The sequence below is a fragment of the Siphateles boraxobius genome, unplaced genomic scaffold (genome assembly GCF_051911475.1).
Source record: "Siphateles boraxobius isolate OS27281-9 unplaced genomic scaffold, OSU_SipBor_1 77, whole genome shotgun sequence".
Taxonomy (NCBI): domain Eukaryota; kingdom Metazoa; phylum Chordata; class Actinopteri; order Cypriniformes; family Leuciscidae; genus Siphateles; species Siphateles boraxobius.
Window position 1 is genome coordinate 22660468 of NW_027509205.1, and position 27945 is coordinate 22688412.

A 27945-nucleotide genomic window follows, 5' to 3' on the forward strand; every position below is an offset into this window, starting at 1 on the left:
TGCTGCTGTACAATATAGCATACATGAATTACCCGTAGTAGATCTATACGGGTGGAGCTGGGGAAGGTGGAGGGTTTCTGAATGTGCGATGCAACTGCTGACCAAGTATTTGAATGTTGAGCAACAAGCTCATTGGCTACTGATACAGCAGGAACCAATCATCTGTGCGCTATAGAGAAATATGTGATTGCAAGCAGATTGAGTTCAGGACCAATCAGCCTGTGCCATCTAGAGTTTCATGACAGAACTTTGTATTTAGACCACATTGAAACAGAAGTCTATAGTTTCATTTACATTTTTTTAACAAAAAAAGACAGAAAATGTTTGTTAAACACAAAATGTTTTTATTTCCTGTTTCCATTTTTCATTTATAATGATAATTATTAGATTTTTCGAATATAAGTTTCACAATTTTCATGTCAGGCAATATATAACAGTATATTCAGGATATTTAATAAGATACATCTAGTTTCTGAGCAGTGTTTTTACAGAGAGTGAAGAAAGAATAAGACACCGTCTCACTATGAAGGACAGATGAAAAACCGGGATGAGTCTGTGAGCTATTGAAGCCATCCGGCAAAAGTCAAAGTGACGAGTGTGTCGAGTTATTGGATTGGAGAGAAACACAGACGGGGACAAAGAGCTCAAAGATGCCGTCAGTGTGTGAGAGTGAGTGAAAAACTCTCTAATGAGTTTCTAGTAGCGCCGGTGTGTTTGTCGTTGCCATTGTTTGTGTTTTTCGCCATGTGTCATCAATGATATTGTCAGAAGCTTGTTGGTTCAATTGAAGCTGTAAAGGTGCGGTCACACTAGCGAAATTCAGGCGAAATTTCGCGTGCAATAGCCTATTAAGAACTGCTTAAGAAAATTTGCGTGACCAACTCGAGCACCAGCGAAATCTACATGAGGAACACATTCGCTCTCACGCGAAACTCCCAATCGCGCGAATTCCTAACTGGAATTCGCCCACAAGTTTGACACGCACTGTTTCAATGGTGACGTCCTAAATTCCTGTCTGATTGAATTTTTCGTCTTACGGAAATTAATAAACCGTATGAAAAATTTAAGTGAACTTAACTCGCAACGGTATACAAACGCTTGACGAATCGCTGCTGTACCTAAAATACAGAAGTCGAAAAGAATGTGCAATAATTCGATTTACCGTATCTTAAAAACATATAAAATCTATTCCATGACAGGCAGCACACGTGAAGTAGATCTTAGTAAACGTACGGCAGGCAGCGTAAGTTTAGCACGCGGCTAATCTAGTTATTAGTCACTGCTCTTTGTAAACATTGAACTGTTCCCAACATCAGGCCCCTAACTTCTGTTCTGATGTGCGACGGATGAACTAGTGACGTTAATTTAAAAGTTTGGCCGCGTTTGGCTCTTTTACCCACACACTTTTCTAACACACACCCTCCAATGTTTCAAATGCACAACACTGTGGCAGTAACCCAATAGAAACACAGCACATTCACTACTGGGGGCGAAATGAAGGATTGGATTGTGAAAAACACGAAAGAAAAAGAAAACAGACAGGCCGGCCGCCCGCACATAATCGATGGCAGGCTAGTGTGTTCGCTAATAAGCACTACGCTAATGACGTCTCGATAACCTGCTCGCTAATCAGGGCGGCAGGTCACGTCCGTTTGACTCGACCCTTGAACATCCAAATGTCAAATCACATGATAAAAATCTAAGATCCTACCAAAGCTAAGAAGAAATTAACAAAAATTTTGAGAAATATGTTCATCTAATGTTCACGTAATTTTCTCACTGTGCGCTAAAGTGCAGCTAACGCATGATGTGCTCAACAACAAAGGAGTTTAAAAAAACACTTTTTGGGAGGAAAAACACGTTTTTTTATTCATTCATCTACATTAGTAAATATATTGGATTGGCAAATTTCTTAATTTAAGTTTTTTTTCACCCAGGAACCCTTTTCTTCGTAAGTACTCTCTTCGTTAACTACCCCAGATTCGCTATTATTTACAAGTATTAACAGTACACTCTCGGACCAGAAGGTATTGCTGTCTACACATTTAGAAAGATGGGTCGAACCGTTCTGGACAAAATGGAGCAAATACATTATTAGTCGACTGGGCAAATTAAGCGCGAAACAAACGGCGAACTGATATGGCGTAGCTTGAAGCTGATTGGCTAATGTGTAAGTCGTTGAGTGCAATCTGAGCGTGTGCAGAACGTCAGCCAATCGTTTCAGTTTAACAGCTTGTGTGTGTGTGCGTTTGTGAACATTACAGTGTTACAAAAGTGTTTTCACAAACATTGTCATATAAAAAATAAAAACCACAAATCAGATAATAAATAAATAAATGAATAACATCATAAATGTACCTTAATTCATCAATCAAGCAATAAATAAATAAATAAATAAATGGATGATTACAACAGATACCCGATTAAGAGTGCGATATATCTCACTGGGACAGATATGGAAAGTTTATGGCTCTATTTATTAATCAATCATATTAGCACTTTTATCTACGCATTTCCTTATGCATTCAGATTTGATCTATTATGAATGACGTTGAATTCAACCTGAATTGACTTCTGAATTTGTTGTGTTATTTATTACACACTCACAGTCACATAAAAGCTATTTTTATAGACCAAACGAGTGAATCCAGATCGCATTTCAGCTCAATATCAATAAGTAAGAGATTATATTTTACATACAGAAAATTAAGCTTATTTTAGGGCGATTTTCACATTTGACATTATTTTCATGACAATTAAGCAACAAATGGGGAAAATGTGTTTGCCATGAAAATAATGGGGGGGAAAATTGTAATAGTCCTAATTTTCGTCACGTAAAATCTAAACTCTTGAATGATTGTGGTCCCTCTGAATTCACTGGTGTTTTCATGAGATTTTGATTATGTCTGTATCGGTTGTCTAGAGATTTAGAAAGGCTATCGATGATATTTTCCTGCTCTCTTGATTTCACTTTGGAACGATATCAGCTGGGTATGACGACAGTCAAGAGTACTCAAAACATACAGAGATACAAAGACACACACGCACGCACGCACACACACAGAAATCATCATGTAGACCCGAGTATGAGGACAGACAAATACATTAAACACTTTGAGATATGATTGACACCTCCTACAATCTCCTGTGTGTGTGTGTGTGTGTGTGTGTGTGTGTGTGTGTGTGTGTGTGTGTGTGTGTGTGTGTGTGTGTGTGTGTGTGTGTGTGTGTGTGTGTGTGTGTGTGGCAGATGTAGTTGCTCTATATTTTGTTGATGCGCAGCTTGAAGGACACACGGCCAGCAAACTTGTCTCTCTCGCTGAACTGTGTCTCACCAGGTTTGAGAGAGTTGATCTTACACTCCACATTGACGTCCGTGTTCATGGAGATGTTTGTGAACTTCACGGCCACCAGAGGCTGAGAATAATTCACCTAAACAAACATACACAGAGGTTACACGCCTATATAATGTGTGTGTGTGTGTGTGTGTGTGTGTGTGTGTGTGTGTGTGTGTGTGTGTGTGTGTGTGTGTGTGTGTGTGTGTGTGTGTGTGTGTGTGTGTGTGTGTGTGTGTGTGTGTGTTCTTGCCTGTGCTCTCTTGCCGTAGTAAGGAAAGTACATGAGGTTGAAGCTTCCGTCAGGAGGGAAGTATGCGATTTCCCCAATGCTCTCCGAATCCTCCTTCTACACAGAACAAGAGAGAAATCTCAGCGCAATGTAAAGCATAGTGATTCTCAACAAGATAAAGATACTTAAAAAAACTAGAAAGACAAACTTTGATGTCACTGAGTTTATACGCTTTAAATTGAGTGAAGTAGAAAGAAAGACATTGATATCATGAATTGGCATGTATTAATAGACTACTAACATGAATTAGCATGTTGCTAATAACTTTCTGTTGGCATTAATTATCTTGTTTTATCATGTTGCTAACATGTTTTAGCCCTTTGTTAGCATTAATTAGCACATTGATTATGTAACGGTCACCAGCTGCAGTGCCCTGGAGAGCCACCAGAGGTCACTCAACAACAGACTATTGTCATTCCCTCACAAACTACATCTCCCATAATTCTCTGCCAGGAACTCATTAGCACTCATTGTTTTCACATGTGTCTCATGTTCTTGTTTGCTCACCCTATATACAGCTGGTTCTTTCTGTCATTCCCTGCAAAGTCTTGTTAGTTGTTTACACTGCAATTCTGAGCGTTTCCACTGTGTTCCATGTTCCTGGTTTTATTTTTATATTTGCCTGTGTCCTGGTTTTCCATTCCTGTCTCACCCTCTGGATTTGTTTGTTTGATTGGACTGTTTTCGACTACGATTGTGGATTACCCTTTCAATGAAACTGCATTTGGATCCTTAACCTTCTTATCTCAGAGCAGTACGGGATATGGAATTACTTTTGTGCCAATAATAATGAACGTAACTTTTCAAGAAACTGATGAAAATATAAATTGAAACTGAAAAAAATATCTTTGAAACTGAAAAAGAATAAATCGCAGGCACATTTTTTTACTTCGTTCTTAATACACATAATGTTTTGCTAACTATTTCTCATATTTCGTTCGCTGATCGGAACTTACAAATGCGCTTCCAGAGTTTTCGTTTACGCTTCTGAAGTTTTCGTTTACGCTCCCTGAGTTTTCGTTTGCAGTTCTGACACATATCTCTCGTGGGGGCGGGGCTAGTAGCAGTGTGTTCTCATTGGCTACTGAGTTTTTGATTGACAGCTTCGTGACCTGGAAGTGAAGACGTCAGTGTTGTGTTTACATGTTTGAATGTGAGCGTCTGTAAGTGCGGATTTCTATTTCATTTTACTGATATTAAGTTTGTATCTGTTATTTATTTGCTGGTACACTATATTGTTGAGATGATTTCTTATAGCGATCGACTGCTTTTGTCGGCCTCGTTGCCCGCTGTGAGTTTGTTTGTTTGCGCGGATACGGTTTGAGCATTGGTTGTTGGTCGTAGAGCGAGACACCGCTTCACTGCTGCTCGCCCTGCGATCGACTGTTTTTGTCAGCCTCGTTACCCGCTGTGAGTTTGTTTGTTTGCGTTTGTTTGTTTGCGCAAATACGGTTTGAACGTTGGTTGTTGGTCGTAGAGCGAGACACCGCTTCACTGCTGCTCGCCCTGCGATCGACTGCTTTTGTCAGCCTCGTTGCCTGCTGTGAGTTTGTTTGTTTTCCCGTCTATCCTGCGTCTATATTACACCCATACCACTAAAAAGACGGTTATACCCAAGACTTGAGTCATAAATTAGTATAAATATTAATAGCATCACTGGTTGCATCATTGCTAACTTACTGTCCATCTGTTAAAATGGCGAATATATCAGGTGTATGTTATCTACCTCTTGGTGCAGATGAGAACAAATCTGAATTGCTTGCGGTGCAGTCTGAATTAGAAGCTGTAGAAAAGCAGATCCTTGACCTTCTAGAGAGACAAGCTGAGCTGAGAGACCGGCGTTTAGCTCTTGAAACATCACGCGCTGATGCACACGGATCAGTGATTAACGTTAGTAACCCGCTGACGCTGACCTCGTCTACTCCGTGCGTTTCTCAGCATTGGTCCCGAGCGTCCAGGTCACGATCAGCCATGATTTCATTCACTCCGGCTCCAACACACCACCACGAAGCCTGGGTGGTTCCGCGGAAGCCGCGAGCCAGGACAAGAATCTTTTCGCCCCTCCCGGTTTTCGAGATCTCCACTCAGAACCGCTTCTCCCCTCTTCGCGAAACGGAACGCGATGCTGTGATCATCGGCGATTCCACCGTCCGACACGTCCACGCTACGTTAGGTAAAAGTAAGGTGCACAGTCACTGCTTTCCTGGTGCTCGTGTTCTCGATATCACTGCGCGGGTAACTGAGATCTTGAACGGTGACGAGCGCGTCGGAGCTGTTGTGCTGCATGCGGGAGCTAACGACACTAGGCTGCGACAGACGGAGGTTCTGAAGAAAGACTTCAGGAGCCTTATCGATACGGTACGCAGCACATCGCCTGAAACATCGATTATTGTGTCTGGACCGCTTCCTACGTACCGACGAGGGCATGAAAAGTTCAGTAGATTATTCGCGCTAAATGAATGGTTATTGTCATGGTGCAATGAGCAGAAATTGATTTTTGTAAATAATTGGAATCTGTTTTGGGAGCGACCAAGGCTCTTCCGCGCTGATGGCTTACACCCAAGTAGAATCGGGGCAGATCTTCTGTCGGATAACATCTCCAAGATGTTAAATACCATTTGACTAGTAACCAAAAATCCAAATCACAGTCTCTACTGCACCAATTTAATTGATATTAATACTAGTGTAGAACATTGCATAGAAACTGTGTCTATTCCTCGTTTACTAAGATCAAATAATAAATCTACTGCAGGATCTAGAAAAAATCTAATTGTTATTAAAACAAAAAATCTCGCTATTAGTGAACAAAAACAATTTCTAAAGCTAGGTCTTCTAAACATTAGATCGCTCACACCTAAGGCGGTTATTGTAAATGAAATGGTCACAGATAATAATTTCGATGTTCTGTGCCTTACTGAAACCTGGCTTAAACCAAATGATTATTTCGGTCTAAATGAGTCTACTCCGCCAGGATACTGTTATAAGCATGAGCCCCGTCTGATCGGTCGTGGCGGCGGTGTTGCAACAATCTACAGAGATATCCTTAATGTTACTCAGAAAACTCGTCATAGGTTTAATTCGTTTGAAGTGCTTGTGCTAAATGTTACGCTCTTAGATGTAAGAAAAAAATCCCTATTATCTCTAGCATTGGCTACCGTATATAGACCTCCAGGGCCTTACGCCAATTTCCTAAAAGAGTTTGCTGACTTTCTATCAGATCTTTTGGTCAACGTCGATAAAGCATTAATTGTTGGAGATTTTAACATACACGTAGATAATTTAAATGATGCGTTAGGGGCTGCGTTTACAGATTTATTAAACTCCTTCGGGGTCAAGCAAAACGTCACCGGACCAACTCATCGTCTTAATCATACACTCGATTTAATTATATCATATGGAACCGATCCAACCGATATAGATATCATTCCACAAAGTGATGATGTCACTGACCACTACTTGGTAACTTGCATATTACGCACTGCTGTAATATGTCATGCTGCGCCACGTTATCGACCAGGTAGAACAATTCGTCCATCCACCATAGATCATTTCTCAAATAGCTTATCTGATCTGTCCCAGCTGCTGCCTGAACCCAAACAAACAGATGAATTAGACGAACTAACTAGCACTATGAGCAACATTCTCTCTAGAACATTGGATATTGTTGCACCCATTAGATTAAAAAAGGTCAGAGAAAAAAGTATAGCACCATGGTACAATAATACTACGTATGTTTTAAAGAGAGAAACCCGTAATTTAGAGCGTAAATGGAAAAAAACTAATTTAGAGGTCTTTAGAATCGCGTGGAAAGACAGTATGTCACTTTATAAAAAGGCACTTAAAACGGCCAGGGCTGAGCACCTCAGCAAATTAATAGAAAACAACCGAAATAATCCAAGGTTTTTATTTAATACCGTGGCTAGACTAACAAATAAACAGACGTCGTCTGAACAAAATACCTCGTTACAGTTTAGTAGTAATGATTTCATGAACTTCTTCACCGAGAAAATTGAAAGCATCAGAATCAAAATCGTAAACGTTCGATCTTTGCTCGCGCCTTATAATTCGGCCGCAATTATTACCCCGCAAGAACAATTACAATGCTTTACAACCATAGAACAAAAAGAGTTAAATAAACTTATCACTTCATCTAAAACAACAACATGTTTATTAGATCCTATACCAACTGAACTACTGAAAGAAGTGTTACCTGTAGTGGAAGAGCCTCTTCTCAATATTATTAACTCATCTTTATCTTTAGGTCATGTTCCAAGAACGTTCAAGCTGGCAGTTATAAAACCTCTTATTAAGAAAAAACAATTAGATCCAAATAACCTAGCAAATTACAGACCCATTTCGAATCTTCCATTTATGTCAAAAATATTAGAAAAAGTTGTGTCCGCTCAACTCGGCTCTTTCTTGCAAGAAAACGACATCTATGAAAAGTTTCAGTCTGGATTCAGGCCACATCATAGCACTGAAACTGCGCTTGTTAGAATCACAAATGATTTACTTTTAGCTTCGGACCAAGGCTGTATCTCAGTACTAGTTTTACTTGATCTTAGTGCTGCGTTCGATACTATAGATCACACAATACTCTTGGATCGACTGCAAAATTACACTGGTGTTCAAGGACAAGCATTAAGCTGGTTCAGGTCATACTTATCTGACCGCTACCATTTCGTCTACTTAAATGGAGAAAAATCGATTATAACTTCGGCAAACTATGGAGTGCCGCAGGGATCTGTGTTAGGCCCTTTATTATTCTCAATATATATGCTGCCACTTGGTAATATTCTAAGGAAACATGGAATTAGTTTCCATTGTTATGCTGATGACACTCAAATATATATTTCCTCACGGCCAGATGAATACGCTAAATTATCCAAATTGACAGATTGTGTTAAAGATATAAAAGATTGGATGACGCATAATTTTCTTTTATTAAATCCAGACAAGACAGAGGTAATACTTATCGGTTCTAAAAACCGTCCACAAAACCTTTCACAGCACGACTTTAACATAGTAGGATGCCCTGTTACTCTATCCGCTACAGTAAAAGACCTGGGTGTTACATTAGACTGCAACCTGTCTTTTGAAAAGCATATTTCATATGTTACAAAAACAGCCTTTTTCCACCTTAGAAACATTGCTAAGTTACGTAATATGCTATCAGTCTCTGATGCAGAAAAGTTAGTTCATGCATTCATGACCTCGAGACTAGATTACTGTAATGCTTTATTAGCTGGTTGTCCTGCATCTTCAATAAACAAGCTACAGTTAGTCCAAAATGCAGCCGCTAGAGTTCTTACTAGATTAAGAAAATATGATCATATAACACCGATTTTATCATCACTTCATTGGTTACCTATAAAGTTCCGTATTAATTACAAGGTATTGCTTTTGACTTATAAAGCTCTAAATGGTTTAGCTCCAGTCTATTTAACGGATCTTCTATCGCCTTACAATCCATCGCGCTCTTTAAGATCACTAGATTCGAGGTTTCTGGTCATTCCTAGGATATCCAGATCCACCAAAGGAGGCAGAGCATTTTCACATTTAGCTCCGAAGCTCTGGAATAGCCTTCCTGATATTGTTCGTTGCTCAGACTCGCTCTCCCAGTTTAAAACTAGACTGAAGACGCATCTATTTAGCCAGGCATTCATATAAATTTTTTATCTTACAGTTACTGTAAATTCGGCCTCTAGTTCATAAACGCCAGAGGAGAACTGGCCCCCGACTGAGCCTGGGTTCTCCCAAGGTTTTTTTTCTCCATTGGGTCACCTGATGGGGTGTTAGGACACCATTAGGTCACTGGATGGAGTTTTTCGGTTCCTTGCCACTGTTGCCTTTGGCTTGCTCAGTTGGGGATATTCAAATTAATTAACCAATCATACCATTGATCAGCTCTACCAAACTTGGATGTCTTTTTTCCAGTAATAAACAAACATTAAGTTGTTTTGATTGATACTGTGAAGCAGCTTTGATACAATCTGTATTGTGAAAAGCGCTATATAAATATATTTGACTTGACTTGACTTGACTTATAGAAGGAATAGTAGCCTACAGACGAATGATATCATTATAGGGTGACCAGACGTCCCGTTTTTCCTGGGACAGCCCCGTATTTCCACTCTAATTTTAGTGTCCCGACTTATTCTGAAAAAATCATGTTTTGTCCCTTATTTCATCGTTAATATATATATATATTTTTATATATAATAGGTTTCGTTTCCGAAAGGCTAAGTGAATATATATGTTACGTTCAAACCGTGTAGCGCGCGCATGACAGAGAGGGAGAGACCTTGTGTGTGTGCTAGTGTGCCTAATGAAACGCATGTAAGACGCATTAATAGAGGGAATGCATTAACGTCACTTTCCCGCCGGAACACGCCCCCTCAGCCGGACTGAGTGGCAGAAGAGCTGCTGCGTGACTGGATTTAATAGGGGAAACTGCGAAAACGCAAGTAAAACAAACGATTATCAGTTTAAACTAAAGATTGGACTCAATATAGTGTTCCTTACAACTTACTAAAGATCCAGTGATCCATGGATATTAACATGCAGCCAGGAATCGTGTTTCCTGACATTTATATGTGCCTGATTTCGACACCAGGGAAATACATACAGCAAATTTGCCTGTGAATGCTTTATATAAATACAAAATAGGCAGGTCTAAATCCAGGTGATCACTTATCAATGTTATATATATATCATCATATCGTCTAGAGACTTAAAACTTGTATAGTTTTTTTGTCAGTGTTTATTTAAAAATGTCAAATTATACAGAATATACAGTGGTAAATATTTGATTGATGAGTTGTCACTGCAATATATAACAATACAATATATAGAGAATGATTTTACCACTAAATTCAGCATATTGACACAAAAATGATAACTGCAAATCCACCTTTCGCTGCCTGGAGTCCAGTTGTTTCTATGAATTGTAGCGATCTATTTGCTTCTCTGTTCTGTAGCTTTAGGTAGTCTGTAAAAATATTCCTCATATTTCTTGTCAAATCTAGTTGTACAGTCAGTCTCAAAGCTCTTTCCCGTTTTAGACGCGTTTTGAGTGTTTTTCCACAGCATTCACACTGAAAACCAATGCTGCCGCTCAGTCTTTTTGCCACTTGTGGGCGTAACTGCAGTCACTCCGGCCAACGGTGACATCACGTGCATACCCTCTATACGCATGCGTTCTGTATCTGTCCCGTATTCCACTCCGAGAAATCTGGTCACCCTATATCATTATCATTAGTCATCGTCACTATCAGGATACTGCGTGGTAAGTCTTTTTTTTTATTTTTATACAATACTAATACTATTTATAATACAGTACTTGCTTTTTAAGGTGGTGAGGCATTTTAAAGCTCAGTGAGCCCATAACATTATACAGTGTTGTCTTGATTCAACTGTTAGCCCAATCATTACATGACTTTATCTACATACGATCATGTCTTTGATTAGATCATAGTTGCTTCGATTAGATAATATTCCCCCCAGCCACCCCAAACAACATTGGGCTAGAGTACTGTACAGTATCTGTACTGTGTAGCCTACAGTACAAAAAGTACTGTATCAGACAATGACCGATGCCATTGGACCAGAGCGCTGTCAATCACTGCCTGATTCAACTTTGGCAATGTAAAGCCTTTTTTACCATGCCAATAAAGCTATTTAAACCTGAATTTCTCAATTTCTGATTAATTTGTGATGCAGAGTTTTTGAACTCAGACCACAGACTGTTCATGATATGTAAACACACAATTATTTTGAAGTATCACCCTGGTCACAATATTTATTCTGATTACTTTTGTGTGATAAAGATGACTGATAAAGCTATTATATGTAGCTAGTATGAGTAACAAAATGCTTTTTCTGTGTCCATATTTGACTAATAATAATGCAAAAATGTTCACTTCAAATTAACATTTCTGAGAAAAATGTTTAATCTTTAATACTCTTTAATAATAAATATATGTCCAATTTCAAAACTTAATACATGCAAGTAATTATGGGAACTAGGGAATACACAGCCATGGATATATGTTTATATATAGGGCTATAACAGCCATCTACTGGTTACACAACAGTATTACAGATGATAAATGGTGCCTGACTCAGATGTAAATATTTAGTACTGTAAAATCCCTTAAAACATTTATATAATTTGTTTGAAATAAATATTTTAAGTCTTCAACTTGTTACTGTACGTGGGAGTTCAAATCAGTTTGTATTGATTATAATATGTTTCCTTTCTCATTTTCCAGGGAGTTGAGCAACTTTTCCATAAACAAACTTCTGATGCTGACACAGAGGATGGAGTGATAGTACCAGAGATACACTGTCCACATCAGACAATAATCTTACTTTGTTCAGACACATCACATTTGAAATGACTGGGATCTTGATCTTCAGACACCTGATATATTTTGTTTTTACAAAATAGCAAATATTTTAATTTCCTCTGGATCAAAACAAACACAGTTCACAAGTACACAAGAGGTTGCACTTAATTTATATTAGTTTATGCTGATCATGGATTAGCATACCAACAGCATATGAATGTTAAGGGGATAGTTCACCCAAAAATACAATTCTCACTTATTTTACTCACCCTCATGCTGTCCCAGATGCATTTTACTTTCTTTCTACGGATAAACACGAAATAAGATTTAAAGGAAAGTAATCCATCTCTGCGAGTCCTAAAGATGCTTTAAAAAGCACACACAGTGACCGTGATGTCCATGCGACCTCAGTGGATGAATCAATGCCTTCTGGAGTGAAACAATAGGCTAGACAGGAAAAATACTAATAATGTAAACCGTTTAAAACTATTAAAACTCACTTCCGACCAACTGCCATATGTACATGAATTACAATCCACTCGTATTATATGGACTCACAGAGATGGATTATTTCCTTAAAAATCTTTGTTTATGTTTATGTGAAGAAAGAAAGTCATATACATCTGAGATGGCATGAAGTGAATAAATGATGAGAGAATTCTCATTTTTTGGGCGGACTATCCTTGTACCCACCCAGTCACTGCTTTGTTACTTTTACTATAACAGGAACTGTTCAAAGGATCATAGCATCATTTAAAATGTATATGAATTTTAAATATGTATTCTCAATAGATCTCTTGCGCTCCTAAAAGCTTCTGTCGACAAAGTAGTAGCAGCAGGTAAATACAGATAAAATTAAAAGACAAACATAACTTAATATCAGTAAAATTAAATAGAAACCTGCGCTTACAGACGCTCACATTCAAACATGTAAACACAACACTGACGTCTTCACTTCCAGGTCACGAAGCTGTCAATCAAAAACTCAGTAGCCAATGAGAACACACTGCTACTAGCCCCGCCCCCACGAGAGATATGTGTCAGAACTGCGAACGAAAACTCAGGAAGCGTAAACGAAAACTTCAGAAGTGTAAACGAAAACTCTGGAAGCGCATTTGTAAGTTCAGATCAGCGAACGAAATATGAGAAATAGTTAGCAAAACATTATGTGTATTAAGAACGAAGTAAAAAAATGTGCCCGCGATTTATTCTTTTTCAGTTTCAAAGATATTTTTTTCAGTTTCAATTTATATTTTCATCAGTTTCTTGAAAAGTTACGTTCATTATTATTGGCACAAAAGTAATTCCATATACGGGACAGATAACATGTTTTAACACATTGTTAACATTAATTAAAATGTTGCTAGCATGAATTAGCATATTTTTAACATGATTTAACACTTTGCTTACATTAAACATCATGTTGCTAGAACATCGTTAACATGATTGAACTTTTTCTAGCATGAATTTGCATGTTGCTAACATGTTTTGCAAAATTGCTACCATGGTTTAGCACTCTGTTAGCATCAATTAGCATTTTGCTATCATGAATTAGCAGGATTTAGCACATTGCTAATATGTATTAGCATTTTAACATGAATTAGCATGTTGCTAACACTAATTAACATGTTGTCAGCTCGAATTATTAGCATGATTTAGAATGTTGTTGGTATGTCCTTAGCTAGTTGCTAGGCTTTGTTAGTGATAGATACGTAGTGAAGGTTAAATACTCTATTAGGGTCATTTAGTTTTGATTGTTCGTTTATCAAAAAACATTAGTGGGATCAGTTAGAAAAGGTAAAGTAACCCGAGTCAGAACAATCTGAAGGTCTGAGCCGAGTTTGTTGTTTGTAGCTTGAAAACTCTAGGAGGACATACTGTAAATTTAGCTCAGAAGAAGAAGCTTAAATAGTAGTTCAGTATCTTGATTTTGTCAAGCATGCATTAACACAGCTAAAAGATATGTATATATTATTTTACACCCTCAACAACTGTGTTTTGTCTTTGAAACCTGGATATATGGAGGAACCCTCATTTTAACCCGTAATACCTTTTTATATATATATATATAATGGAATCGTTTATTGAACATTTAAACAATGAAACAAGTTTGCATATGTGTTTTTTTAGTTGGGCATCATGGTTAAAACATCAGGCTTTTATGGCTCATATAGATAGTATGATATCCTGAGAATACGGAGGGAAAAATAAGTTTTATTCAGAGGCCCAAAATGAGCAATAATATGCAAATTGGTGCAAATGCTGATATTAATATGGACAAAAATTGATGAAATTCTGATGCTTGTAATGTAAATAAATGATATTTTTATAACAGGATAACTCTATATCTGCTAATATCATGTCTAAGTAAGATGATATTCAAATGCTTAGTTTTTTGATGCAATACAATATGATTGACAGATGAACAAATAAACCTTCCTCAAAAGCCTGATGATCATATTTGATACTATCATCACATATAAAAAAATGATTAGTGCTGGGCAATGATTAATCGCATCTAAAATATGTTTTTGTTTACATAATATATGTGTGTGTGTGTACTGTGTATAATTATTTTGTATATATAAATACACACACATGCGTGCATGTATTTAAGGTATATTTGCATTTATATATATATTTATACATTATTTATATTATAAATAAACATAAATATTTTATATATAAAATAACAAATTTTTCTTAAACGTATTCATGCATTTGTGTGTATTTATATATACAAAATAATTATACACAGTACACACACATTATGTAAACACAAACATATTTTGGATGCGATTAATCGTTGCCCAGCACTAAAAATGATGCATGGAAAATCAAGTAAACTGAAGTGAAATATTACTAACAATATCAAAGTTGCTCTTAAAATCATTAAAGATTGAGCATAAAGACACATGAACCACACATGACACAAAGAGGGTCTTCAACTAATCTAGTTCAGCACTAGTTAGGGTGTGCACTAATGTAGCATGTGTGCTAGTCTAGGGTTAGGGTTTATTGGAAGCTAAGTGTGTGTTCTAGTCTATTTCTTACCCACTCGTCTCCTGCTTTATATCTCTGAGTACGGAGGGATGCAGTGAACAAACATTATTGATGCTTGACTGGCTGTTAGTGATGAGTTTGTCATGATGGTTGGCTGAAGGTCAGGTAGATCTCACTCACCTTTGCCCCGCAGGTGACGAACGGAGCTTGTCTGTCCTTATTTTCTTCCTTCTTACCTCCGGGCGTCATCCCAATCACCTGCAGAAGAGACAGCGTTCATGAGGGAAGGATAATAGAGCATTTATCATCAAAATGACGTATAATAGGCGGTATGCGTGTCAGTGTGTGACGTCACCGTCGGCCCGAGTGGCACCGAGTGGCAAAAAGACTGAGTGGCAGCATTGGTTTTCTGCGTGAATGCCGCGAAAAAAACACAAAACACATCTAAAACGGGAAAGCGCTTTGAGATTGACTATACAAATAGATTTGACAAGAAATCTGAGGTATATTTTTACAGACTGCTGAAAGCTACAGAACAGAGATGCAAATGAATCGCTGCAATTGACAGAAACAACTGGATTCAGAGAAAGGCGGATTTGCTGTTACCATTTTGTGTCAATATGCTGAATTTAAGGGTAAAATCATACCTTATATATTGTATTGTTATATATTGTATTGACAACTCGTCAATTAAATATATTTACCATCGTATATTCTGCATTATTGGATTGTTTTTGAAAAAACACTTAGGGCTGGATAACATTGATGGATTTAGACCTATATTGTATTTATATAAAGCGTTCACATGCAAATTTCCTTTATGTTTTTCCCCAGCGTTGAAAACAGACACATTTAAATGTCAGGAAACACGATTCCCGCTGTATGAAAATATCCATGATCACTGGATCGTTGGTAAGTTGTAAGGAACAGTATATTGAGTCCAACCTTTAGTTTAGACTGATAATTGTTTGTTTTACTCGCGTTTTCACAGTTTCCCGTATAAAATCCAGTCACTCGCTAGCTCTTCCGACGGGAAAGTGACGTCAATGCATTCCCTCTATAAAATGCCCCTAATATGCTTTTTTGAATATTCCCTTTCATGTGTAATAAAGCTGTTTGTGAAGGTAAAAGCTCAGCAAAGTTTTAAAGATCAAAGTCCACGACAAAAAATAAAGTTATTGTCTAGTAAAAGAAAGAATCGATTCTGAACTGCTGAAACGAGTCGTCAGTAAATCCAGTCTACCTTCCTGTTATATTCCTACATAACGATGTAACAAATTTGCATAATGACTGTCTATGGTCTTTATACAGTGTCTGCTTTGACCCTTAAACACTGTAGTTTATCTGAGACTGGAGAGTTTGGTTAGTTTTGTTCATGTTGAGAAGACGCTGTTTTCTGCCCTGTGAATGCAGTTTGACGCACTTTAAATGGACGAGGACTTGCATTCGAATTGACATGGAAAAACCAACGCCGTCGTTACTGTTTGTATCACTGTGCATCAAGCACTGAGGAAGAGCTGAAATTCAGATATGCTAATGGGCGTTTGGTTTCCAACACACGGTGTAATAATCACAACAGACTGAGCCATCTGAACCAAATTAAAGTTGTTTATATGTCTATGTGGTGTTTTTAATATGCTTTAAGACAAACCATGTGTAAATTCATAAGTCGTCAGCATTGCTGAGTATTTTCTCCTTAAAACTGCAGTGAACCAAATACAGTCTCCAAAACACGGTTTGAAATCGCTGGTGTTTTTGACGTCACAAACTACCTTGTAACCAATCAGATCAACGTGTGATCGTCAACGAGTGGATCTCTGAGTGAGTGAGTGAGTGGAGGCGGGGCTCATTTGCATATTCATTGCACCACGTGTACTAAATGATGCAAGGGTGTCGAGTTACATTCAAGCTATTTTAAGGCATGGACAATTTTCTTCAAGGAATTTTTTTTTAAATGTCTTTTTGGTATTCCAAAAGTCAAGATCACAAAAAATTGAGCCGCTAAAACATTATAGCTAAAACCAATCTTAGAACGGTTTTCATAGTATGCATTTTGAGTGTAAATGCTTTTAAAAGATACCTAATTTATGATGATTTTTATAATTATGTGAGAGAAAAAAGTAATCGTAGGCCTACTCAAACACTTTGCTCCTCTGCAATCTAGCATAATTTATTAGTTGTCTTACATGCATTAACTTCTATACTCATTACTATACGCATTTCTAAAACAGCCTCGCATTCAAACTCGAAAAGTCCAAAGCTGCACAAAAGGAGTTATGGCTAATTTTAGAGCGAAATGCATATTTTGAACATCCAGTACATTAATCTGGAATCATCTACAGTATGACGTGCGCAGTCGTTACAGTGATCTGTGCTGTGATTGGCCAGTTACCCGGTTGAGTTTGATTAGCACGCAGGGTTTGCCCTCCAGGTATCCGTACGTGCGGTCGGTGATTCCGGAGCAATCCTCCAGGATGGTGCGGTTGAACTGGCAGGAGCGTTTGGGGTTGTTGCGCACCTCTCCGCTGTCCTCCTGAATGAAGTATTTATCCGGGGTGCAGTCGTCGTTGTTCATCACCTGCTGAGAGTTATTATAGGCTGCGGGAACACAGGCCGAGACACAGGTGAAAGGTCAAGCTTTCTTTACTGATGTTCCTCCACCAGGCTCATTATCGCTAATTAAAGATTAGAATATGAGATTATAGAAAAACTTTAACTAAACTTCTATTAGAACTGGAATAAATTAAAGTTGACCTGGAAATAAACGAAAACTAAAACTGAAATAAAAAATTGAATTAACCATAAATGGTAATATTTGAAAAGAACGAAAAACGAAAACTAATGAAAGCGACAAAAGCACATAACACAGTGACTAAAATTAAAATAAAAATGGAAAATATGAAATAAAATTTAATTAAAAATATTAATATAAACTATAATGGTATATAAATAATGTAGCAGGCTTATTAACTAAGACTATTAAAAAACATTTTTGTTAATTGAAATAAAGCTAAAAAAAAATTTAACAATAATTTGACAATAAAAAATATAATGAAATGTTGCCTTGGCAATAAAACTAAAATAAGTTTTAGCAGAAGCACTAAAATTACTAACTGAAAAAAACACAAAAAATTATAATAAATTAAACCTAAATATTAATATTTTAAAAGAACAAAAACTAATAAAAATTACCATAGGACATAAAAAAATCATAAAATAATTCAAATCAAAGCAGACACTGTTCACCAGCAGCCAATATGCAAATTTGATACTTTCGAACTTTCGATACTTTGTCGAATTGCAAGTGAGCAAATTTGTCTTTATATTTATCCATTTGCCAGACGCTTTTATCCAAACCAATGCATGCATTTTTATTACCAGTTCATGCATTAATCAAACCCATGACCTTAGTGTAGCGAGCACCATGTTCTACTCTTCCAGACGAAAACATTCATATATATCTGAGATTGTGAGTCATTTTACTTCATTGCATAGCATTTTTTTGTTAATCTCTCTATTTACTTACGTGCAAGGAAGTTGTCCAGGGCCTGAACGTACGAGTCCCAGCTCTCTGTTTTATCAATATTATAAATGATTTCTAGAGCTTCTCCTTTTGGCCGAATCATCATGCCTAGAAACACACGCACACAGTTGCATGATAGTGTGTGTGAAGGTGATGGCATCTGTTTGTGCATGTGATTATAGTGTATTTGTACCTGGTACAGCCAGACGGTCCTGCCAAGTGGGCTTATAATCGTCCAGCGTCAGCAGCATCACATACATGGTGAGGCAGAACATGCCGGCCAGAAACGTGTAGAAGACCAGATAGAACAACAGAATCAGACCTGCAGGACACAGAACAACATCCCTTTATTATAATATTTCAATACTGTGTGGGACTAAATTGGCCCACTTTTAGAGTGTAAAATATACTTTTAAGTATACTTTATGTAGTAGGCATACTAATATCAATGTACCTGTAGTATTCTTGCAAGTGTACTATTTCAATACTGTGTGGGACTAAAGTGGCCCACTTCTTAGTATAAAATATACTTTTAAGTATACTTAATATAGTAGGCATACTATCAATGTACTAGTAAAATACTTGTAAGTGTACTATTTCAATACTGTATGGGAGTAAACTGGCCAACGTTTTAGTGTGTAAAATATACTTTTAAGTATACTTAATATAGTAGGCATACTATCAATGTACTAGTAATATACTTGCAAGTGTACTATTTCAATACTGTATGGGAGTAAAGTGGCCAACGTTTTAGTGTGTAAAATATACTTTTAAGTATACTTAATGTAGTAGGCATACTATCAATGTACTAGTAATATACTTGTATGTGTACTATTTCAATACTGTGTGGGAGTAAACTGGCCAACGTTTTAGTGTGTAAAATATACTTTTAAGTATACTTAATGTAGTAGGCATACTATCAATGTACTAGTAATATACTTGTAAGTGTACTATTTCAATACTGTGTGGGAGTAAACTGGCCAACGTTTTAGTGTGTAAAATATACTTTTAAGTATACTTAATATAGTAGGCATACTATCAATGTACTAGTAATATACTTGTAAGTGTACTATTTCAATACTGTGTGGGAGTAAACTGGCCAACGTTGTAGTGTGTAAAATATACTTTTAAGTATACTTAATATAGTAGGCATACTATCAATGTACTAGTAATATACTTGTAAGTGTACTATTTCAATACTGTGTGGGAGTAAACTGGCCAACGTTTTAGTGTGTAAAATATACTTTTAAGTATACTTAATGTAGTAGGCATTCTATCAATGTACTAGTAATATACTTGCAAGTGTACTATTTCAATACTGTGTGGGACTAAAGTGGCCCACTTAGTATAAAGTATACTTTTAGTAAGTAAGTAAGTAAAGTTTATTTCTAAAGCGCTTTTCACAGATAAAATCACAAAGTGCTGTACAAGAGAAAGGTAAAATCAAAACCTTATATAAACAATGTAAATAAAATGTATATACAGTACATATGTAAAATCAAAGTGACACTAGTTAAAACCCATCAAACAAAAGCTTTCTTGAATAAACAAGTCTTCAGATCTTTTTTAAAAGAGTCAACAGAGTCAGCCAGACGCAGAGACTGGGGGCAACATACTGAAAAGACAGGTCCCCTCGAGTCTTATAACGAGTTTTGGGGACAATAAGCAGGTTCTGACCAGAAGACCGAAGGATGCGGCATGAGGAGTACGGTCTCAAAAGGTCCTTGATGTACTGTAGGGCCTGACTGTTTAAGGCCCTGAAAGTCAGCACTAAAATCTTAAAATCAATCCTATATTTTACAGGGAGCCAGTGCAGAGTCAACAAAACGGGAGTGATATGAGACCTTCGGGGGGCACCAGTTAGAAGTCTAGCAGCAGAATTTTAAGTATACGTTATGTAGTAGGCATACTAATATCAATGTACGGGTAGTATTCTTGTAAGTGTACTATTTCAATACTGTGTGGGACTAAATTGGCCCACTTTTTGATGTATAAAATACACTTCTAAGTATACTTTATGTAGTAGGTATACTAATATCAATGTACACTTTTTAGTGTATAAAATATTCGGTTACAACTTATTTTAAGGTGTCTGTGTTACAGTGTAAGTATACACATACCTAAGTATATAAGTACTGTTTAATAATAATTAAGTACATGTACTTACTACATGGTTGGGGTTTGATTTAGGGTTAATATATGCATGTAATTATGCATAATTTATTGATATTAGTAAAATAAAGTGTTACCAAATATACTTTTAAGTATACTTTATTTAGTAAGTATACTAATATTAATGTACTAGAAGTATACTTGTAAGTTTAGTATTTCAATACTACTTGGGACCAAATTGGCCCACTTTTTATTGTAAAAAAGTATACTTTTAAGTATTTAAACTTTATGTAAACTTTTAGTACACAACAAGTTAGAACTACAAGTGATTTTACTAGTTAGATACTTGTAGCACATTTTTACCCAAAGCCAGTAATTATTATCAATAATCTATTATCTATGATCTATTATCAAGTTTACAGTTATAATTAATAAGACCTTTATTAACCCCCTGGAGCCGTATAGATTACTTTTACGATGGATGGATGGATGCCTTTTTTGGGCTTCAAAATCTCGCTACCATTCACTCCATTATAAAGCTTGGAAGAGCCATGATCTTTTTTAATATAACTCAGATTGTGTTTGGCTGAAAGAGAAAGTCATATACATCTAGGATGAGGCTTAAGAGTTAGTAAATTATGGGATAGTTAACATTTTTGGGTGAACAGACCCTTTAAGTCCTGTGTTTTCAGTTCACATTTGTCCGGACTTGTTCATGGATGGTTGTGTTTGCCTGCTTGTCTTCATGTGAATTACCTTGTGGATATTATTAAGTACTGTGTGATCCTTTCATCTTCATGCCTTTGGATGCAGCTCAAGCGTGACAAAAAATGTAATGTATAGCTTGCGGTGTGTTTTTGTTTAGTTTTGTGTCAGTGTTTTAGTGTTATTTGTTCCTATCACAGCAGACCTGTAATTGTGCTTTGAATAGGGAAACCGTTCCCTCGAGGCACATATGGCAGAATTCATCAACCTAGCACATCAGCTGAGTTTCCCGGGAAACTATCTTTGTTTATTTCTCTTCGTGGGAATTGACAAAGCGCATTGACAAAGGCACAGTTGTCCGTGGAGGGACCTCGAGGGAGCTTCGCCGCATTGGTGGAGTGGGAACAGGATCATACCTTTCACAGTCGGACTCGACGACGACACAAGCCCCACTCCCAATTCAGTGCCCATCCAGGATCCTCCAGACATCGAGGAACGGCAGCGTGATCCCACCGCAGACAGAGAGCCTGCCTCTACCGTGATGCAGGAGCCAGCGACTAAAGGAATAGCTGAGCGAAACACACCCTCGAGGTGTGTGAGCTGATGTGTGAGACGGCTGCAACATCCGTCGCAGAGGGAGTTTGTGATGGTGCGAGGGTGAAGAAAGGAGCCCCAGCCACGCCCTCCACCATGAACAGTTATTTTGATTTTGGAGATGACTACCCCTACCCCCTTTAATCCCTCCCAGGACTGTCCTATTTTGGACTCTCTGGTCCCGCCCAGTTTCCCTCTCCCACCTCCTCTTCAGACTTTTGTCCAGAATTTTTTGGTGTTTTGCCAGTCTCTCAGTCTATTCTCAGTGCCTGCAACCCAGTCCTCGCTGTTTCCCATCAGCCCCTCATCCGACTTAGAGGCACGACTACACCTGGGGTCCGCTGTGAGCCAGCTGGGCGTGGAGATCCCGTGGCTCCGGCTCCAACCTCAGATCCCGTCCTGCCACCTCGGCCCATCGCCCTGACTCCTCCGCCTTCGCTCCTTCCTTCCTCCCTCGACTCCAACACCGTCCATTGAGCTTTCAACTCCAATGGACCCTCGGACTATTGGCTCCATCTGAGTCAGACATCGCCAGCACACCGTCATGAACATTGGGGCCATTCCCTACTCCCCATCCCATGGCTCCATTTGGCTCCACCTTCCCTCGAGCTACGCCTCAGCCCTCAGTCATTCCAGCTTCACCTCAGCTACACTAGACCCTCAGACCATTGGCTCCGCCTGGGTCAGAAATCGTCAGCACATCTTCATGAATTTTGGGGCCATTCCCTGCTCTCCGGCCCTCCACCCCTATAGCTCCATTTTGGCTCACCCTTCCCTCAAGCTACGCCTCAGCCCTCAGTTATTACAGCTTCACCTCAGCTCCACTGGACCCTCGAACCATTGGCTCCGCCTGGGTCAGACATGGTCAACACATCGGCATGGACTTGCGGGTCATTCCCTGCTCTCCAGCACTCCACCCCTATGAGTCCATTTGGCTTCACCTTCCCTCAAGCTACTCCTCAGTCATGCCAGCTCCACCTCAGCCCTCCGGTACCCTGTTTCCATCTTAGGGGGTTGTCACTGGGGCTCCGTTGCAAACTCTGGGATAGTTAGCGTCACTCTGCTCCTTCGGGTCTCTGTCTGCACCAAGGGCTCCACCTCCATCGGCTCCGTCACCTCTCGCTTGGACTTCCATCCCTCTACCGGACTACCATCCTCCACCTAAACGTAATGTCACGTATTCACCATGTTTGGACTCAGTTGGCACAGTTTCGCACCACTAAATGTTACCATTGTTACTCTTTGATTTATCATCACTGTCAGCTGTGTATTCATTAATCACCTTCTATAAGTCCTGTGTTTTCAGTTCACCTTTGTCCAGTCTCGTTTACATATGGTTGTGTTTTCCTGCGTGTCTTCATGTGGATTACCTTATGGATATTATTAAATACTGGGTGAACCTTTCATCTTCGTCTTCATGCCTTTTTATGCAGAACAACCGTGACAGAAGTACAAGTACAGGCCAAATATACTTCGACTTTTTATGAGAATTGTAAATTTTATGAGACAATTTCTAAAAAGTACATAAAAAGTAGACTGTCAGTATATTTTATTATTTATAGTTTAAAATAAGTATACTAATAGCACACTTGAATAAACTTCTTTTTTTATAATCGGAACTTAAAGTTCCCCTACAGTCAATAGTTTTATCCCTTAAAACTCAAATGTTTTTCCCTGTGAAAGTAATTTCTTCATGTCTTAAAATAGCTTGCCTCATTAATCCATGAATATGTAAATTGGTCTCCGCCTCAACTCAATCTCTTCAGATCTGATTACCTTATCAACTCTGTCAACTTTACTGTAGTAAACACTGCACAATGGCAAGTGGAAATATTGGTTTAATTCTGTCATACTGTGTGTTTGAAACAGAAACTGATTTATCAGAAGAAGAGAAAGTCGATGTACATCGCTCTCTACAGCGTCAGACACATAACGGTAATTGATATGATTGGACTTTGGCTTGAATACATAATCCAACAGCTAATAATCTGTTGATATTGTTACAACAACCATGTTCCCATTCGCCATCTCAGAGTCAGAAATCTGCCTTCTTAAATCAGTATCTGTAGAAATGCTTTGAACATCATAGAAAGTCAGTGGAGGAAAGCTTCGCCCCACTCATGACCACATTTCAAACCACGTTTTTGAGACTGTCTTTTGTAGAGACTGCAGTTTTAAGGAGAAAATACTCAGCAATGGTTTTTACATTAATTTGCACATGGTTTGTCTGAAAGGACATTAAAACCACCACATAGACATATACACAACATTAAAAGCTTGATTTTCATCACAGGCTTGTAGTTCATGAATGCTTTGGAATACAGATCTAAGATCAGTCTCTTTTATTGTAGAAGTGAAAGCACTTCAAAAAATCAAAGTGTAAAGAAGTTTTAGAAGTGTAAGTTAACTGTAAAGTAAATGTACTAAACTAAATATTTTAATTGTATATAAAGGTTTTTTTTACAAAATAATTGACTCTAAACTGCTAGAAATTCAAAGCCATACATCTAACCAAGTTGTGCACCAAATTTGAAGTTGATATCACGAAAAAGATGTGATTGGATAACTGGACTAACCAGCGGACCAATCGCATCGCAGCATATCAAATATTGGGTTGGTGGTTCTGAAACTCCGGAATCAAAGTCTGTCATAAGATTGATGTGGTTTTATTCCCTCCAGAAGCGACTCACACAATTTGTGTTACCAAACATCTGCATCCGAACGTTTTATTACTGATATTTTTTACCAAATTCCCAGGAAGTGACCATTTTGTTCTCTTAAACACATGGGATGGAAATGCTGCTTTATTCGCACGTATAGACTTGCTACAGCTAATACACAGAGACGCTGCTGCTAGCATGTAAGATATGCAGCTGCTGCATAAATATACATACATCAATCCCGTTGCAGATCTAGACAGGTGGAGCTGGGGAGGTGGAGGGGTTCAGAGAAACTCTGCAGGACTAGATTACAGCAAACACTGAACCAGACTATGTAAATGTTGAGCAAGCAATCTCATTAGCTGCAGGATCAGCAGAGGCCAATCAGCTTGTGCCGTGTGGTAATGATGTCATTGCCTGCAGATTGCATGTAAAGGACCATCAGGCCCTCTAGAGTTTTGTGACTGAACTAGATATAATGTTTTTTTTTTTTTGCCACAAAGTTTAAAAGTTTTGACTATATGACGATATTTAATAGTTAAGATAATAAAAGTCCCTAAAAGTTTCTTTTTTGTAAAGATTTTTATTGGGAATATACATACAGGTGCAAAATATGCAAATGCACTAGAAGTATCAGCATCATAAAATTTTTCTTCATAACAAATAACATGTTGTTCTTCAGTTATAAAAATTATTATACAGTTATACAGTGTTAAACCAAATTCAGTTCAATTTGATTCAATTCAGTTCAACAGAACAATAGCTTCATTATTCAGCTCTATTCAGGCAAATTGTGTTTTTATCAGTGCAGTTAAATTGATAATATAACAGAATATATGTATATATGTAGTCAATTCTCTTTATGTTTACACGGGTGTCCAGAAGAGAAACCACAGGTGTGAAGACCAACATCTTCCAACAGACACAATACTGACTGTCTTGACCAATCAGAATCAAGTATTTCAGAAAGCGGTGTAATAATTCAGATGAACTGTCATAATGTCGGCAGTGTATGTGACCTAGATTCCCCCCTATTCACTCCATCTTCATGTCATCTGCGTGTTTCTCATTTGTCCATCACTGAGCAAATGTCAGGACAGACTGCGAGTGAGTAAATCCTCTTACAGTAAAACCACAGCGTTATCTATCTATGTCTCTCTCTCTCACTCTCTCTCTCTCTCTACCTATTCTCCTCATTCTGTTATCTCCTCTCTCTCTCTCTCTCTCTCTCTCTCTCTCTCTCTCTCTCTCTCTGTCTGCCTGTCTATTTTATTTATCTAGCATTTATTTTCTGTCCATTTTAGGTCTTTGTCCTATATGTCGCCCCATCAGTGTCTCTGGCTCTCTCTGAGTGGGGGGAAGGGAGTCAGATTAGTGTCGTCTTCTCTCATTGGCTGCTCTGCCACTGATGTCATCAGTGCTCTTGGCCATTCAGATGCCTCAACACATATGAAAGCTGGCCAGTGAACTCATCTGACATAAGTTGACACACACACACACACACGCACACACACACACACACACACACACACACACACACACACACACACACTTGTTTATATCATTATGAGGAATTCCGTAGACATAATGATTTTTATATTAAACAAGCTATTTATTATAAACCCACAAGGACAAAAATTTCAGGGTTTACTATCTCTTTACTATCCTTAACATGTAGGTTAAACAAGAACACACACACACACACACACACACACACACTGATCTGTTTTTGATTTGGTCTGTTTTTATTAGCAGAATTTAATTGATTACTTTGAATGTGGATTAGTTAATGGATAGTGCTGTTTAATTTTAAAATTTTACATTTTTAATAAAAAACATCAGTTTTACATCAGTTTGTGTCTAAACGCATTCAGATGTGTGTGTCCTGCTTGACTATTCCATCAAAATCCATCAAAATATTTGAAAATCTGACATTTAAAACAAACTGATGATGAATTTGGACATTTGTTCTGTATTATTGGAAGGAATATGACAACTCATATCTTTCAGTCTTTTGCATTTTATGTTTTGCTGTCACTGATGGTGCCGCAGTGAAAAGATGTTGAACATTTAGACTGAAGAGAAATAAAAAATCAAAAGCATACAGTAGTGAATTTAGTTTCTGTTCACTGTTTTCCAGTACTATATGAGCCAACTACTATCTTCATTTATTAATAAACGCTCATGGGAGCCACATCAGGACATTTGTGTGTGTGTTTCTCTTTGTGCAACACACACACACACACACACGCTCATGCGGTCAGTGACTCAGCTAAAAGCCATTAACCAATACACAATCTGCATTAAAGTGATTATTAATGCACGCATTACTATATGAAATACACGCATATTAAATAACATTATAGCTACACAAACGCAAATCTAAGCTCGTGACAGACAGTGTAGACAGAAGTGAAGATGCACATATACAGTAGGCTACATATGTGTGCATGTTCTGTATATCGTTATATAATAACCGATGCGCCTGCTCCGGATATGAGCGAAATCACGTCACTTCACGTGAGCGCGCGCAAACCGAGGACACTCATCGAATAACCTTGCGCGCGCTCAATCTGCCGCTGATCGATTAGCGATCAGAATGATTGATTGTGTGTGATCTGTTCAGTGATTCTCGCACGTAGACCGATGCTTCCTCACTATAACCCATAATCTCGTTCATCTCTCTGCACCCGTTGACCTTTAACGCACACGGATGAGCGCGCGCACACGTGCGAGAGCGCGCAGCAACAGCATCGTCAGATTGTCCTTTAATACATTAGGGCCTGCTGCACACACACACACACACACACACACACATACGGCTGCCCATCAGGCGCATTGCGCAACGCGTCCCGGTAAAAAGGTTGAAATTAATGAAATACCGGCGTTTGCGATCGCGCATCGGGGCATCACCGTCCGGAATAACGACACACACTGACCCGTTGTGTTCCCCGCCTTATATAACACACACCCCGGTGGACACTCACCCCAGCTACTCGCCGTTCTCCCGAGTAACTCGTGCGTCCGCGGGTTCCAGAAGAATTCCTTCCATTCCCCGGATTCCTTCTTCTCGTCCTCTTTGGCCATGTCTCCGGTGGATTCTCAGGCGCGCGCTGCGTTTATAACCGCTTAGATTAAACGCGATGAAACTGATGAATGCGAGCGGACGGTTTATTTATTTTAAATTTGTTTTGCGTCTGGGTTCGGACGGGTTTTCTCGCTCTTCACCGCTTGCAAACCGAATGGAGTGCCGCAGCGCGCGCACTAATCCAGAGATACTGCGGTAAAAACGCGCTGAGCGCACGCGCACCCTGTAAACCCCCCCTTCCTCTCTTCTGCAGAACAGAAGCTTCGAAATCCACCCTCCCCC

The 27945-nt window shown here is 38.4% G+C and overlaps 1 protein-coding gene across 1 annotated transcript; it reads right to left on the reverse strand.

Moving 5' to 3' along the window:
* Positions 1-323: 323 nt before the first annotated feature.
* atp1b2a (ATPase Na+/K+ transporting subunit beta 2a) lies at positions 324-27945 on the reverse strand. Its single transcript, XM_077218574.1, has 7 exons — positions 27563-27945; positions 18698-18826; positions 18508-18612; positions 17374-17579; positions 15162-15239; positions 3589-3684; positions 324-3432 (listed from the first exon to the last, which is right to left on the reverse strand). Exons 1-7 carry the CDS (start codon positions 27660-27662, stop codon positions 3262-3264), a joined length of 885 nt encoding a protein of 294 aa, XP_077074689.1. The 5' UTR covers positions 27663-27945; the 3' UTR covers positions 324-3261.